The following is a 15,662-nucleotide window of genomic DNA, read 5'->3' as shown; positions in this document are numbered from 1 at the left end:
AGAAACATTAATTATCTGGATTTGCTCGACTCAGAAGTGTGCACGTGCTTAACTGTCTTCTACCTCCTTTTTGTCCCACGACTCCTCTTTTCTCCTCTCCTCTTCGTCATGTAAAGTGCCAAAAAGATGCAGATAAAGTCTCATATGTCAATCAGCTGATGTGCTCGGACAGTTGAGAAAACTTCGCTTTCTATACTATTATGCTAATTATCGTCCTAGACAGAGCTCCTGATTGGCTGAGTCCTGGTCAATTTCATATTTCAGTCCTGACGTCAGGGCGCCTATAAAACTAAGCAATGCTTTTTAACTCGTCGTCTGACTGATCCCTTAGAAAAAAAAATCTATCAATCCTTGGGTGGAGTTTTTTTTCTCCCATTCTCCACAAAGCAACTATTTGGCCGGGACACGTACGTGAACCTCCTCAAATTGGCGCACTAATCCTAAAAGGAGCCATGAAGTGTTAAATGGTAGAAACAGAGAGAGCGGCGCTCAGACACCCGCACGCTGGGAGAGAGGGAGGAAACAGCGCTGCTCCAATGCGTCTGTGCAACACAGACTGAAGAAAAAAAAAACTTATCGACGCACAAAACCAAAACCTGCGCTGCGTAATTAGTGCGAGAAAACCTACTTTTTCCTCCGGTTTTGAAGAAAATAAATAAAGAAATCAAGCTGGCTCAGTGCGTGTCTCAGCAGCCCACTTTGACAGGTGCTCCTCACCCCCTTTGGAGGACTGTCAACAGCAAGAGGATGGCATCAGAGCTGGCAATGAGCAACTCCGACCTGCCCACCAGTCCCCTGGCCATGGAATATGTTAATGACTTCGATCTGATGAAGTTTGAAGTGAAAAAGGAGCCGGTGGAGCCCGATCGCAGCATCAGCCAGTGCAGCCGCCTGGTCGCCGGGGGATCCCTGTCTTCCACCCCGATGAGCACGCCTTGCAGCTCGGTTCCCCCCTCACCAAGCTTCTCGGCGCCCAGTCCGGGATCAGGGAGCGAACAGAAGGCGCACTTGGAGGATTTCTACTGGATGACCGGGTACCAACAGCAGTTGAACCCCGAGGCTCTGGGCTTTAGCCCGGAGGACGCCGTAGAGGCGCTGATCAGCAGCAGTCACCAGCTCCAGACCTTCGATGGCTATGCCAGGGGGCAGCAGTTCGGCGGCGCAGCCGGGCCAGGAGGCGCCATGGCCGGAGAGGAGATGGGATCAGCGGCCGCCGTGGTGTCCGCGGTTATCGCTGCAGCCGCCGCTCAGAACGGGGCACCCCACCACCACCACCATCACCACCACCACCACCACGCAGGGGCACACCACCCCTCCTCCGGGTCTCAGTCCGGCGGCGGCGCAGGGGGAAACCACCAGCACCTGCGCCTGGAGGATCGCTTCTCGGACGAGCAGCTGGTAACCATGTCGGTTCGGGAACTGAACCGGCAGCTCCGGGGGGTCAGCAAGGAAGAGGTGATCCGCCTGAAACAGAAGAGGAGGACACTAAAGAACAGAGGCTATGCCCAGTCCTGCCGCTACAAGCGGGTCCAGCAGCGGCACGTCCTGGAGGGGGAGAAGACGCAACTCATGCAGCAGGTGGACCACCTCAAGCAGGAGATCTCCCGGCTGGCCAGGGAGAGAGACGCCTACAAGGAGAAATACGAGAAGCTCATCAGCACTGGCTTCCGAGAAAACGGAGGCTCCGGCAGCGACAACAACCCCTCATCCCCGGAGTTTTTCATGTGAGTCCCGGCGCAGAAAAAGTTTTACTATCGGCCCTCACACAGAGAGAAAATCAACTTTTGATTTACGCACAGCTTTAAATAAGTTCTCCTGCTGTGACGAAGGTTTATTAAAAGACTAAAGAGTTTCAACTTTTAAAACTGTTCTGTTTAAGAGTGAGAAACTTTGATTTATGTTGGTTTACTTTTAAAGACACGTACACAGAGCTGTCTGAAATAAGAATAAGGTTTGGCTTTTTAAAGCCTTTCTGTTTTCAGACACACTGCAGGAAAATTCATGTGATCAGGTCCGCCCTTACAGCCTCCTCCATCCCGCATCAAACTTTTTTTATTGTTTTGACTTTTTATGTGTGTGAAAAGAAACAATCCTCAGACGCAGCAGCTTCGTATTTATTTCTTATTTTGAAATGAATAATCTCATTCTCATTTGTCATGTAGAAAAAAAAAAAGCTTCCAGAGACAGCTGCTGCAGATGTTTGAGAGATTGTTGAGTGACAGTTTGTTAAGCCATGCATGCTGGTCATGTACGGGTTGTGCTTTTATTTTTTATTTTGTCTTATTTTGTAAATTTGTGTAAATTGATGTTTTGTTCGACGTCTTTTTTTTTTTTTTTACAGATTTATTTGTATATAAAAAGTTCCTTTATTCATCACTTCACTTCTCAATGCTCCCCGCGCTCTCTCTCCTCCTGCAGGCTCCTTTTGGAGCCTTTAAGAAATGTGGGGAATAAAACATCTTTGTGATCACTATTGATTTATAGGCCTGCTGACTGACATAACATGAAGGTGAGCAGCATCATATCTTATTTTAAATTCAATAATTTTTCCCCCTCAAATAATCCTCTGATTAAATAGAATCAACAAGTGCGCAGCAGATAAAACGCTTTAAACTGAGCAGATTTTGACGCACTCTCACTCTGCAAACACACGATCTCCTCTTTCTGCAGTTTGTTTCTTAATTTGTTTCACACTTATGTATGAAGCTTCATTGCATTTATCCACAACCCTATGGGTGTAACTCGGTAAATAAACCGTGAACTGTTTCGACATGGAAATTTATTATCCTCCCTTTATTGTCAAATAATTCAGAAAAGCATGAAGCAAACATCTTTGTGGTTTAAAGAGCTGAAGGAAAGTGTATTGTCTGGACAGTACAGTTAACTGGCATCGTGTTCATTCTTTAAAATGAAATTTAATAAACATACCATTCAAAAATAAACATTTCTGAATGGAAACAAATCTTTTCTCCTGAAAATGTTCTTTTTCTATTTCTGTTCTTTTAGTTTGGCATGTTTGTCTTTGTGTCACTTTTATATCAACTTTGTCCTGCTAAAATTACAAATGAATCAAAGCAGAAGATGTCAATAACAAATGTCAGAGAGACGAATTAAACATCTGTTCACAACATCTGGATTTAGCCAAAGCGCGTTGCAGATGTTGCGCGCAAGGCGCGCAATTCTAACAAACATAAGATAAAGTTCTAATCTGATTTAAGCTGTGAGTTTAAGATATTTCAATAATTTTGACATTCATTTTTTTATACCTAAAAAATATTATCTCAGGAGGGTTCCATCTTCTTTGAGGAGTTTGAAATAAACGCAGACGCTCATCACCTGTTACGCATCGAAAGAGAGAAACTCCTCTTCTCCCTTGGAAAACGCGCTGAAAATCCCTCCTCGATGCTCAGTACTTCTTACATAATTTTATCTCTTATTTAGGGCCTTATATTTGTGTTGCATCTGCCCTAGAAAAGGCTGAGTTAATGATTGATTTTGAGTAAAGTTGCACTTTTACTCGGTGGCTGTCCACCTGTTGAATATTTAAAGTTTCAGGTCAAAATGTTGGAAGAAAAAGATTTAAAGGAAAATAATTTAACATAATTAAAAACATCGAACACAGTTTAATTTTAATATATCTTAATTTGGTTATAAAAGAAACTCTTTCCAGACGAATCTTTCATGTAAAGCCGTGGTGGTGGGATTAGAATTACTTCGAGTTCTCTTAATTTTAAGTATATTTAACCCGAAGAATTTTCGCCAGAGCTTTACCTCTTGATGCATTTTTGCATTTCCGTTCGCTTCAGTGCAAAGATCGTCTATTTGACTTGTGATAAGAGTGGGAAGAGAAAGTCACTGGGAGTGATATGGCTTTGTAAAGACCCTAACCTCCCTCTGCAGAGTGTTACTTCTGCTTAAATCAACATCCTATAGGGCAGAGCGCTGGAGATAAAAAGCTACAGGCCCCTGATAGTGCTGCAATACAAGGTCACAATGTATGCTGCTGCAAATTTGTGCACTTATGTTTAGTTATGAGTCAAGGATAGTTTGTTTTCCTAGTGCTTGCTTGCTCTGAGTGCCTCACAGAAACTTTTAAATGCAGCCCAGCACACAAAGATGTCTGTGTCTCACCTGTGACACAGTGTCTGACCTACCTGGCTCACACTGGACTCCTGTGAGTGCGAGAGCAAGATGGGAGAGCACGAGCCTTTCATGGCTGCAGGAATGATTTTCCCTGTGATTAAAAGTGAGTGAGAGACAGGGGTAGAGCAGGGAGAGAGAGAGAGAGATGCTGGCTGCTCCTCTCAGATGATAAATGATCAGAGATGCCTCCTAGCTGAGAGGAGAGGGCCTTTTAGTGAGCATGTGTCCACTAATTTATGGCCCTGCTATCTGATTAGGTCAATATAGTGTGCTATTTAATTACATTTGTGTTATAACCTGGGACTAGAGATGCTATTCTTCTTTCTCCTGTGAGGGCAGATAGGATTTGTCAGGACTCTGCTTGGGACGGTTCCACCTGCTTGTGACAGACAGGAGGGTTATTCAGGCTCAGGTGTTTCCAGTGTTTCAGTGAGAAGTGGAAAATTGCTGATCAAGCGTTGTGGAAACAGTGTAGGATGCTTTCTGTGTGTTTTGACTCGGAGGGGCCAGAGGATTTGGTAACACCGATTCACTTCTTGTGTTGAAGGAGGACAGGAGGCACAGGAAACAATATTTCAGCTTCTCTGTGCGCCTTTTGCTTCCCCTCAGTGTGAACAAATCTGTACATAGAACACACAGACTCACACAGTCACACGCAGCACATTATTAATCTTATCAGTATGAACTGTAATTCTATTCTCCGGCTCAGTGTATTGACTCATGCGCTGTGATCATTTGCAGTCTGTCCAATGATTAGGTTATTAAAGATAATGCAGTTGTCTGCTGTCACAATATTGGACTCTCTCTTTCAGGTCAACTATGGGAAATCACTTTGAAATTTATCAGTATTGACATTTGAATCATCATGGTGTACTTTGCTTTAATGCCGCAGATTAATAGGACAAAGGATGCACACACTTTAAAGTGTGTATTTGTGAGTGCTCAATAAGCAGCCGGCATTGTCTTTTATTTGACCTTGTGGTGGAAGGGCAGTGTATATAAGCGTGTGCGTTTAATCTATAGGATTGACTCATTTTATTGTGACATTGGGATGCAAGTAGCTTTTAATGTCTAAATGAAATCCTCAGGAGAAATAATCGCAGCTGCAAAGGCAAATTCATAAAGCAAGAAAGGGTGCAAAATATTATGGCTGCATTATTTTTCTTAACACCTTTTAAAATCAACATTTGATGATTTCTTTATTTCTTTAGAAAAAAATGTAATTATTTGAAGTGTTTTATAATCAGTTGAAAAGTATGTTAACATTTGATGTCTTAAAAAACCTTGAAAATGGTTCTAATAAGGTTTTCAAACTTTCAAATCCACAATGCTTGAGATAAACAGCAGCTATCTTTTATCATTGCATTAACTCATACATTTTCATCATTGATTTGTTGCAACTGTTTGATTCTTAACACAATTTACATGCAGTTTTTTTCCCTCTCTTTCACTACCGAGCCCCCCAAAGGGTTAAAACAAATCTGCATTCAAAAGAGGAAACAATTTCAATCTCTTCCACTCAATCTGCATCTGCATCACTCCATGCGATAAACATTTACATTTAAAGTGATTTAAATCAGCTGCGTTTATGTTCCTCTATGCTGCGTCCATCATGTAGACCTGCACAGCTCCCTCTCCCTCTCCCTCTGTCTTGCAGTGTCCTGAGTTATGTGTCATTTATTTGAAACCCTAATAATTTAACTTGTCCCCTCCTGTCGCGGGCCGTGCATGTGGTGAGAATGCAGCAGCTGTAAAGCAGCTTCACGCTGCTGCTTCTGTCTCTATCGGCTTTACATGGAGAATTTTCTCCACCATGTGCATAGGGGAGTTAATGTGATTGTGTGTATCCAATCCTGTAGTCTGCTGTTGAATTGAGATTACTGTAAAGAGTGTGCACATGGGCCCATGTAGTGTTTAATGTGTGTCACAGCAGAATCCAAACACTAGATTTGCATTTGGAGCTCTCCTCAGAATGCATAACTAAAGGGCAATAGATGAAAGCTAATTATGATTTAATGATATGTGATCACAATATTCTAACTTGCAGATAAACACAGCTTGGGCTGTGTTGATGTTTTCACTGAGTTGAGTTGCAGGGCACAGAGTCAGTAGAGTGTGTTTTAGACCGCAGCAGCAGATGTGGTGATGGTGGGATGTTCGAAAAACTGAGGATATTGTTTGACTCAGTGCATTTGTGTGCATTTAAGTCAGCGCATGCACAAGTTTGTGTTATGCAGGCAGGGTGGATCTGGAGCAGAGCCCGACCCCTGTATGTTTTACCTGCATCTCAATGAAGCAAGAGAGGTGATTTACCCTTCTGCTGCAGTCAGCCTCTCTCTCTCTCTCTCTCTCTCTCTCTCTCTCTCTCTCTCTCTCTCTCTCTCTCAGTCAAACAGACATTGATCTCTGCCAGGCAAGGTGACCCACAGTGTTGTTCGGCTCTTCCACGGTGTCCCCTCTCCCTTTCATTTGTACCTGGGAAAGGCCTTGACCCCACACACTGCTGTCATGTAGCCGCTCTCTGCACGTGGACCCTAACTTCCCCTCTATCAAACCAAGCCTCTGTCTTGTTTGAGTTAGCATGAGTGCACACAGTATAGACACACGTGTGTGAGCATGTATGGAGATTTGTGCGTGCATGCATGGCCATTTATATAAATGTGAGTTAATGTGTGGATGAAGCTGTTTGCGTCCACCTATAATTTCTGTAAACATCATATCTCTGTGGTTGAAACCATTAACTAATTCAGTCTGTCAGTCCCATGTGTGCGTGTCAGAGCGTTTTTTCAGGTGACTGCATGTAGTTGTGTCACTGAGAGCTGCTGAATGGGTCAGAGTCCGTTTGGCCTCAGTGGGAATCAGATTACAGAGAATGAATGGTTCTCTTTGTTGCTAAAGATGGATAGAGGGACATTAATACACTTTGTCGCTCCTTTTCTTCACTCACTCTACTGAGGCCGGTGGAAAAGTTTGTCAGGATGATTTGTTGGTCTTTAAAGGGCAGGATTTCTTCATCCTTCTCTTCCTGGCATGTGCGTATGATCATATACGGTCTCACAAAGATGAAAAACAAGATTCAAGATTTTATTAATTTTAAAGTCACATAATTGATCACAATTTTGATTAATTTATTTAAATTATGCATCTAAACGTTGTATTTTTTGTAGAATGCTAAATGCATCTAAAAAATATTAAATCATAATCTTCAATTTATTTTGAAAATCTATTCATGCATGAATCTGCTTTTGAGATTCCCTGCTGTGAGATTGTGTGTGTTTCTCCCTTCTATCAGACTGAATAAATACTCAATTATCAATTGAATCAGTTAAATTTTATATTGTGTGTTTGCATCAGGCTATGTCTCATACAATTCTGTTAAATCATTTTAAATATGACTACCTGGATCAAAAGTATGTGAAACAACCTTTTCAACAAATCTTTGACATTGTCAGTGTTTGATTGCATTTAATAAGCTTAATATGCAATTAATTTTATAAACTGGGATAAAATAATATCTATTTGAAGCTTTTAAATGCTCCAAGTCATTTATGACATTTTTCTTTTAAGTCACAATCCGATCATCAATTACTTCATTTTAAAGTCATCTTAGCAGAATTTCCTGTGTCTTCTAAATACATCTCTTTTCTTTGCAGGACATCAAGAAAGTTCCTCCACCTGTGATAAAGAGCTCTGACGTCTCCGTCCCACAACCCGGGAGTCTGAGGTAACCTTCCTGTTCAGCCTTTTATCACTCCTTCACTTTACAACACAAATTCATATGATAAAACCACACCAATTCAATATTTCACCCAGACTTCAAATGTAAACGCAAGATAAACTCTCATGTCTGCTGAATGTTAAAAAAAAAGCACATAATTCAGGGTCTTTCTAATATGAAGTAACTGATCCAGAAGTATTTATGGGCCATTTTTAATTAATTATGGGCTAATGCTCCAAAAAAGTTAGAATCTATCTTCTTTCTCTCTATATTTATTTATTATTCAAGTATTTATTGTAGGGTCCCAGTGAAAATTAACGGACATGTAAATGGCATTAGCTAAGGCTAATTTCCATCTGCAGATCCCGGCAGGTTGATGGGATACATACAAAAGTGCACATTAAGCATGTACATAATGAAAACAAGAAATATACATAAAATCAGACAACACTTCTCAGATCTTGTCTCTCTGAATTAGCTACTTCATTCATGGTGCAAAAGTTTCTTAAAACTAAAAATGTGTTCTACCTTCAACTCTTCAGACTGACAATGTATAGGCTATGAAAGGTTATTTACAATAACTAAATATCTGAGAAAAAAATGTATCACATTTTAGTGATTATAAAATACTTGATTAGATTTTATTAAGTTTCAGAAGTAACAGTGAGAAGTTTTAACTGAAGTCACCTTTTTGTTATTTATTTTGTCTAATGTATGAAACCGGTGTCACAGTTTAACTGGTGTTAGATTAACTGGTGACACCCTGTTAAACATTCCACTATATTTCTCAGTTCTGCTTTTTAAGAATTTATCAGTGTCCTCTGGGACATTAATGCGACTTGAAAGGTTTTGCTGGCACATTGTATGTTTACACAGAAAAGTACATGTGAGTGGATTTGCCTGATAAAGTCAATTGCAGTGTCATTATTTGGACTTTGTGACCTTTAAAAACACTTAAAGAGTAATGTTGCATTTGCCTTGAAATTCCCTGTTTATGAAACAAAAATATAACAGATGAAGACTGTCATGTTGTGGCTGATGAGGGTTTTGGTGGACCTCAGAAGATTTAAAACTTTAAAGTGTGCTCTACCAGCTGAATCTTTTTCATATTTCATCCTTAACTTTAAACTATGTTTTAAGCATTTAGGTCTGAAAACATTCAAACTGTATATCATAGTTATAATATTAGAAACGTTTAAAATGAATCAAGCTTTGTGCTGTAATGAAAGTGTGTAAATCTTTAAAGATGTTCCAGTCGTATTCAAAACACCTCTCCTGGTTAATTGTCATTAATTTATTAATTTAACTGCAGCTGTAGCCCTGTTTTATCTTAATATTCCCTTTTTAATATTTATCATCAACGTGAAAAAAAGTTCTTCCTCTGACAGAGTGATTGTTGCCTGTTGTCTTTGAGTGAAATCCAAACCACTTGTATTGATCTCCTTTCAAAAAGACACACTAACAGAAGCCACCTATAGGAGGATTGATTTATTTCATATTAATCCTTATGATGCTGTCTCAACTTTTTCTGTGTGATGTTGCACTTCTCTGTTTTTGGGGCTCTGACAGCGCCGCTCGATTGACAGGAGGGTGACAATGGCAGTGCTCGTGGGATAATGCCCAAACCTTTCTCTCTCTCGACCCTCTGACCTCCTTCACTCTGTCTGCTCTCTCTGTGGAGAAAAACACTGAACATTATTTTTTATTTCTGGCTGACATAGACAGACAGATGGTGAGATTTTAGAGCGGTGGTGGAGGGAAAGGGAGAGCTGGAGTGAGTGTTTTTGGTTGGAAGAGTTGGCAAAGTAGAGAGACACCTGGATTTAAATGCAAACATGCACGCTGGGGTGAGAGAAGAGGGGGAGGACGAGTCTAAGGGGAGGGATGAAGGTCTGGCGCGAGGGCTCTTGGCCGAGGCTGCAGACAGACAGGCAGGGTAACCAGAGGCAGCCGGTGACCTTCTCTGCTGCTAGAAGATCGAAGGCTTTATTTAAAGGCCTGGTCAATGCTGGGTGCTGCTGAGGTATCAGCCTCGCAGCCAGGCGACTCATCACCACTGTAATACAACTCTCTAACCCTAACCCCCCTCCAACCACACATACACACAGGCAGGACAGGACACTCTGTGGACACCTCAGGTTTTACATCGGAGAGGCTGGACAGAGGAAAGTACAGCATCAGCAGCGGCTAATTTTACTGTACAGCAGACATAATACTCTACTTTCTTCATGTGCTCAGCATTGTGAGGCTTGTTTTTCCTGGGATTTGCACTTCATCATAGCTCTTTTTTGTTACTGGGCAAACACAGAAGTATACACAATTTTATATAAGACGCAGTGAGGAGATGGTGAAAGAGTTACCAAGCAGCTAAGCTAGGACACCTGCCTCTGTTTGTGTGAGTGTATGGAGCACGTGTTCCAGTGCCAGCATGTGTGTCTGCAGCGTTAGGACACCTGCATGCTTCAGCACTTTCTGGCTGTCAGGAGCTCTGAGGTCACAAGCGCAGGAGTGGAGAGGGCACATTAGAAGAGGCTTCAGAGCCCCCACCCACCCACCTACTCGCACACCACACCTCCAGCATCCTCCCTCCCCTGCACCTCTCACCAACCCCACTTTTCCCTTCTCCCCTCTTCCAGCCCATTCCCCGTTCCAATCCCTACATCCTCCTTCTCCTCCTCCTCCTCCTCCTCCTCCCCCCTCTCCGACTCATCTTCCCCTCATGGTGACGGGGTGAGTCGGCCATTCGGGGGGGAGGGGGCACAGGGAGGCAAGGTGCCTTGATGGCTGACAGCAGGCAGGTCAGGTTTGTGTAGACACGGCGGCGGAGGAAGGACATACGCACACATCAAGATGTGTGAAAGGAAGAAAGAAAGGCTGTGGAAAAATGTGGGGTGTATGGATATGCCTTTAAAAATTCAAATTAGATGGTTCATATGATGGTCATTTTTTCTACTTTAAGATTTATACACGGTAGAGTTAAACACACAAATCCTTACAAACAATTAAACACACATTTCATGACAAAACCTAACACAGAAGGGGAAATACAGCAACTGTAATACCACATAAAAAGGCTGCAAAATATCAAATAGAGAAGACTGATATATTTGATCACGGGAACAGATGATGCTTATTAATGTGCAGCATAGAGGAAATACTTATGGGGAATTGTACGAAAGCTTTAGGAGAACATGTGCCAATACGTAATATCCAGAAAACCTTTTTTTTTGTAGAATAACAACTTAATGTCTGCTGTTGTCTTGAGATCTTTTTATAGCAGTGGTTCTCAACAAGTCGAGCCTCAGAACCTGCCTCAAGCTTCTCAAGGAGAGATCAGGACCCAAAATTTGTGATATTTTTGGACCAATCAGATTCATGTAATGAAGGATAACACAGAAATGGGACAACACAAGCATGTTGTAGGAGTTTCGTTAATTTTTTGGTGGGTTTTTTCCCCGGTCATATTTTCACGACCCACTAAAAAGAGCTCTGTGACCAACTTTTGGGTCTCAACCCACCAGGTGAGAACCACTGTTTCAAAGGGTATGCAACTAAATAATATGAAATTCAAAAAATAACCCTAGAATATAATTGGTGAACACTAAAAATTTTAATATATATTTTTTATTGTGGTGTAAATCAAGGTCAACGAAGTGACCATATATGGTTTCTTGCCGGTTTATAGTAAAAAAAAAAAAAAAAAAAAAAAAAAAAAAATCCAGAAATTGTATGAATATCAAAATATTAAGAATTTAAATAAACACATATAAAGACAAATTAGTATTTACTTACACGTTGATTTTTTTTTTTTTTTTTTTGTATCCAAAAATGTATTTTTCTATTGAAACTTGATAGAAAAATCAACATGCAGCCTCTCAGTTGAACAAATAGAGACAAATAAAACTTCACAGAGTCAAGAAATGGCTTTGGTGTCTCCAGAAAGGCTCAGGGTCATCAGAATTAAGTATAATTAAACTGTTGGACTGTTGTAAAACTGTCTAAAATGACTTATTTTTAATATTGTATGTTTGAATGAATTTTAGATTAAAAAAAGGCCTACAGAGAACTAAAAAAAAAAAAGATATAAACCACATAAGCCAAACAAAACTTTTTAAGGATGTAAAACTTTAACACCTGTTTAACTATTTAAACCTTGATATTTCTAGAATTAGTCAAATTTACCATTGGATCACTTTTAATTTTTTTTAAACCTGTGGAAACATCTAGCCTTACTTTTGAATATTATTCTCCTACATATTGAGTTATTTGTCATGAAAATACCCTCAGTATCACATGCTAAATGAAATAGCCATATGTCTTAATATAGACAATAGTTTACACCACTAAATGGGTTTATGAGCAAATATGGTGCCTACATTTTTCATGCTGAAATTGCACTAATGCTTGAAAAAGTATGCAAACTAAACCCATCATTGTGTTTAGCACTTCTATTCACCTTTATAATACGTCAGTTTCATCATCTATAGGGCCATAAACAGATGTAAAACTAACCTGACACGCCATCTGGGAAAGCTCCAACAAGAAACGTTTGAGAAAAGACAGAGGCTTTGAAAAAAACTCGGAGTTTGATTGGGTGAACGTTCTGTCTGTCACATCTCTATGGGCCAATCAGAGCAACAAAGCACGTGACGTAGCCGCTAGCAAGCTGCGCGTGCAGAACTACTGAGGGATAACGCTAAACATGGCAACTATAGACATGTAAGTACTCGACTTTTGTTGTTTGTAAAAAGAAAATAACTCACTGCTGTTCTTTGTCCTCCTTTTAATGAAGAAATGTAGTCAATTTCTGATAAAACTGGCGCTTTAGCAACATCCACGCTGATCGCTTCCTCCATAACTGCACCAGCTCTTGCTGCTGCTTGTTTACATCATGATTCTACTGTGCCTGAAAGTACTGCCCCTCATTGCTGATTGGTCCTGTCACTTTCTAACCGGGCCCAAACGGTTCAGATGGGAGCTTTGCAAGATGGATTCACCAGTGAAAAACAAGGAAACAGGTGTATCCACCTGCTTTGCAAGGTTAATGTAAAACTGCATTTCGCAAGTTCTGAAGGAAACAGGAAGTTTGAGACACTCTAGGCCACTGCTGATTGGTCAGATGTTGTGGTGTCCCTTTCTGTGACGTTGACTGAACTCCACTGTGGGGATCATTACCTGTCTATTACCTGAGAAAAGTCATACTGTTCCTACTGTGTCATAGAGAGTTGGAGGGAGGCCAAGAAGAAGTCAGCCGCAGTGACCATATAAATCCTTAAAGGGTTAAATGGCAACACAAATAAGTCAAGACTGCAAGAACAGAACTAAAATTACTAGTGCAGTCAATTGGTTAAAAGAATTAATCAAATTAATTACAAGCCTTGCAATTAATTGCTATTAACTTAGATTAATTGCAGTTGATGACATGTGTTGGTATTAAGAGGGGGTAGCATTACTGGTAGATTTTCATGCATAACTGTTTCTAGCAGGTGTTTGTCATCAGTGTTGTATTACTTATGGAAGCTAGGTTGTTATTACCTCCGCCAAGGAGGTTATGTGATCAGGTGGGTTTGTTAGTTTGTTATTTTGTTATTTTGTTTGTTTGTTAGTTTGTTAGCAACATAACTCAAAAAGTTGTGGATGAATTTTGATGAAATTTTCAGGAAATGTCAGAAATGGCATAAGGAAGAACCGATTGGATTTTGGGAGTGATTACCATCTGGACTCATGAACTTTTTTAAGGATTCTGTTCTATTGGGAGATAGGGCCAATGGTGGAGGTCTGAGCTGTTACCACTTTACACCAGGAGATGGCGGACATGAGTAATTTAAATCCCAGCAGCCTTTGTGGGTGTGTTTCTATACAAAGTTTTTGAGTTTATAGAGTTTGAAAGATGCATGCCCAGTCAAGGAGATGAGTCAGAGCGTAACAGAGAGAAACACAGCGAAGCAAGAATACTCACAATGCTGGGAGGAATAGAGGAATATTCACCCTCTGCCATGACTTCCAGTCGTCCAGTGAGACCATGAGTGAGACTGTCAGTGCATCTGTTGGCACCAGCAGGCAACGCTTCCACCATGACAGTCCACTAGTGGTGGGCGATACTGCACAATTTAATATTGATCCGATACCAAGTAAATACAGGACCAGTATCACCGATACCGATACTCGATACGATACTTTTTACTTATAAAAGCAGCAGTATACATAATTATTAAATTGATATGAATAAGGCCAATAAAAACTCAAAAAACATAATCTATCATTTATTTATCAGTCTTAATAAATAGAACTAATTCTTTTCCGAGTTATCTTTAACTATCAACCAAGTATTTGGGGTAAAACATATTTCAAAGCGGGATTTTAACTTATAATATATACTTTTTGTAATATGGGACTTGATTTTATCTTTTTTGTTTACGCACTGTACCTAATGGTTAGACTGTTTAAATTAGTTAATTAATCCGTGGACTATTCAATGTGTGGTTTGAGAAAATGCTGCAAAAAACATTCTAAACTTTGGAAAATGCAGTCAAATTATAGGAGAAAAACTAGTAAACAGGAACAAAGAGGAGCAGATTTAGAGTTACACCCTCAAAGTCAATTAAAATTAATCGCAATGCATCAGAGTCAGCTACTGAACTTCTTTCCTGGTTTTTAGGACTAACGGCACTAGCTGTGGCTTTGGCTCAATGAAAAACACCATCAATGTCTTTCGTCGGAAAGTGAGCGGTGGAGATTTGTCATGAATCTAACATCCTCTTCATGCATCGGTTTTTTATAACCTTGAGATAAAAACTTATCAGATACTGGAGATGCTGACTCACCTTTGCATTTTTGTGGAAAGTTATTTCACAAAGCTGCTGCAATTTATTTCTGCCATTCTCTCCAGTTTGATACAGACATGAGGCCTCTGAATAACCGTGTGTGTGTGTGCCTTGAGTGGGTATGTGCGCGTTAGCTCTATCTAATTGGTTGCCAAAGTCACGTGACACGGAAAACAGTGCAGCAGCGGACCTTTGGCACAACAAACATACGAGAGCGACTGCAAACAAACAGATGGGGTGCATGGTTAGACGTTTTTTTAAAGTACTCATTTAATATCGATACTTTTAAAAGTACTCGATACCAAATGATTACTTTGTAAATATCGATATATCGATACTTTAGGATCGATACACCCACCACTACAGTCCACCTGTACTGAAGCCAATGCTTTGCCTCACCGTGTTTCCACTCCACTGGGGAGGGAGTAATTGGCAAATGCTGTGGTGGGGGGCACATGGGGATGGATCCAGGAATTTTTTTAAGGATTCTCCACCATTGGGAAATTTGGCTAATGGCAGAGGTCTGCGCTCTCCAAGTGCTTTTCTAGTTTCATTTGAATCCATTTTCACAGCAGGCAAACCACACATAGATGGAGGTCCTTGTCAATGACATAAAGAAAAGGTCAGAAAGCATGCAAAACATGCTTCTGAACAACTCAGGAGACTTTGAAACAGTGACATAGATGTTTATTACAAAGAAATGATTGCACACCATTAAATGTGTGCTGTAAATGTAGTTTGGATGAGCATCAGGACCTCTCTGCATGAATGTTCATGTGTGTGTATCTCACTAGAGGAAGACTGTCCTCTTAATAATGGATCTCAGCTAATGTTGATCTCTTTGATGGTGAAAATAATCAAAATTAAGAGCAGAGATCATTTTAAGTTAAGTTTTTTTTAATCATATTCACATAGCTACTGCAGATGGTTGAATGCTGGCATCAATGCAGTTCATCTGCATACTTTTATCATTTTTT

The 15,662-nt window shown here is 40.4% G+C and overlaps 1 protein-coding gene across 2 annotated transcripts in view; it reads left to right on the top strand.

Moving 5' to 3' along the window:
* Positions 1-747: 747 nt before the first annotated feature.
* mafb (v-maf avian musculoaponeurotic fibrosarcoma oncogene homolog b (paralog b)) overlaps positions 748-15,662 on the top strand; it is a 62,786-nt gene continuing 47,871 nt past the window's right edge. For both annotated transcript variants that reach the window (XM_041796236.1, XM_041796237.1), the window contains exons 1-2: positions 748-1,724; positions 7,797-7,867. In XM_041796236.1, coding sequence (XP_041652170.1) covers positions 748-1,724; positions 7,797-7,824 — 1,005 coding nt within the window. In that variant the 3' untranslated portion in view covers positions 7,825-7,867. The remainder of the gene's footprint in view (positions 1,725-7,796; positions 7,868-15,662) is intronic.

This window comes from Cheilinus undulatus, linkage group 9 (genome assembly GCF_018320785.1).
Source record: "Cheilinus undulatus linkage group 9, ASM1832078v1, whole genome shotgun sequence".
Classification (NCBI taxonomy): Eukaryota; Metazoa; Chordata; class Actinopteri; order Labriformes; family Labridae; genus Cheilinus; species Cheilinus undulatus.
Note: the sequence above shows the minus strand (reverse complement) of the source record. Positions and strands in the feature narration are given on the sequence as shown.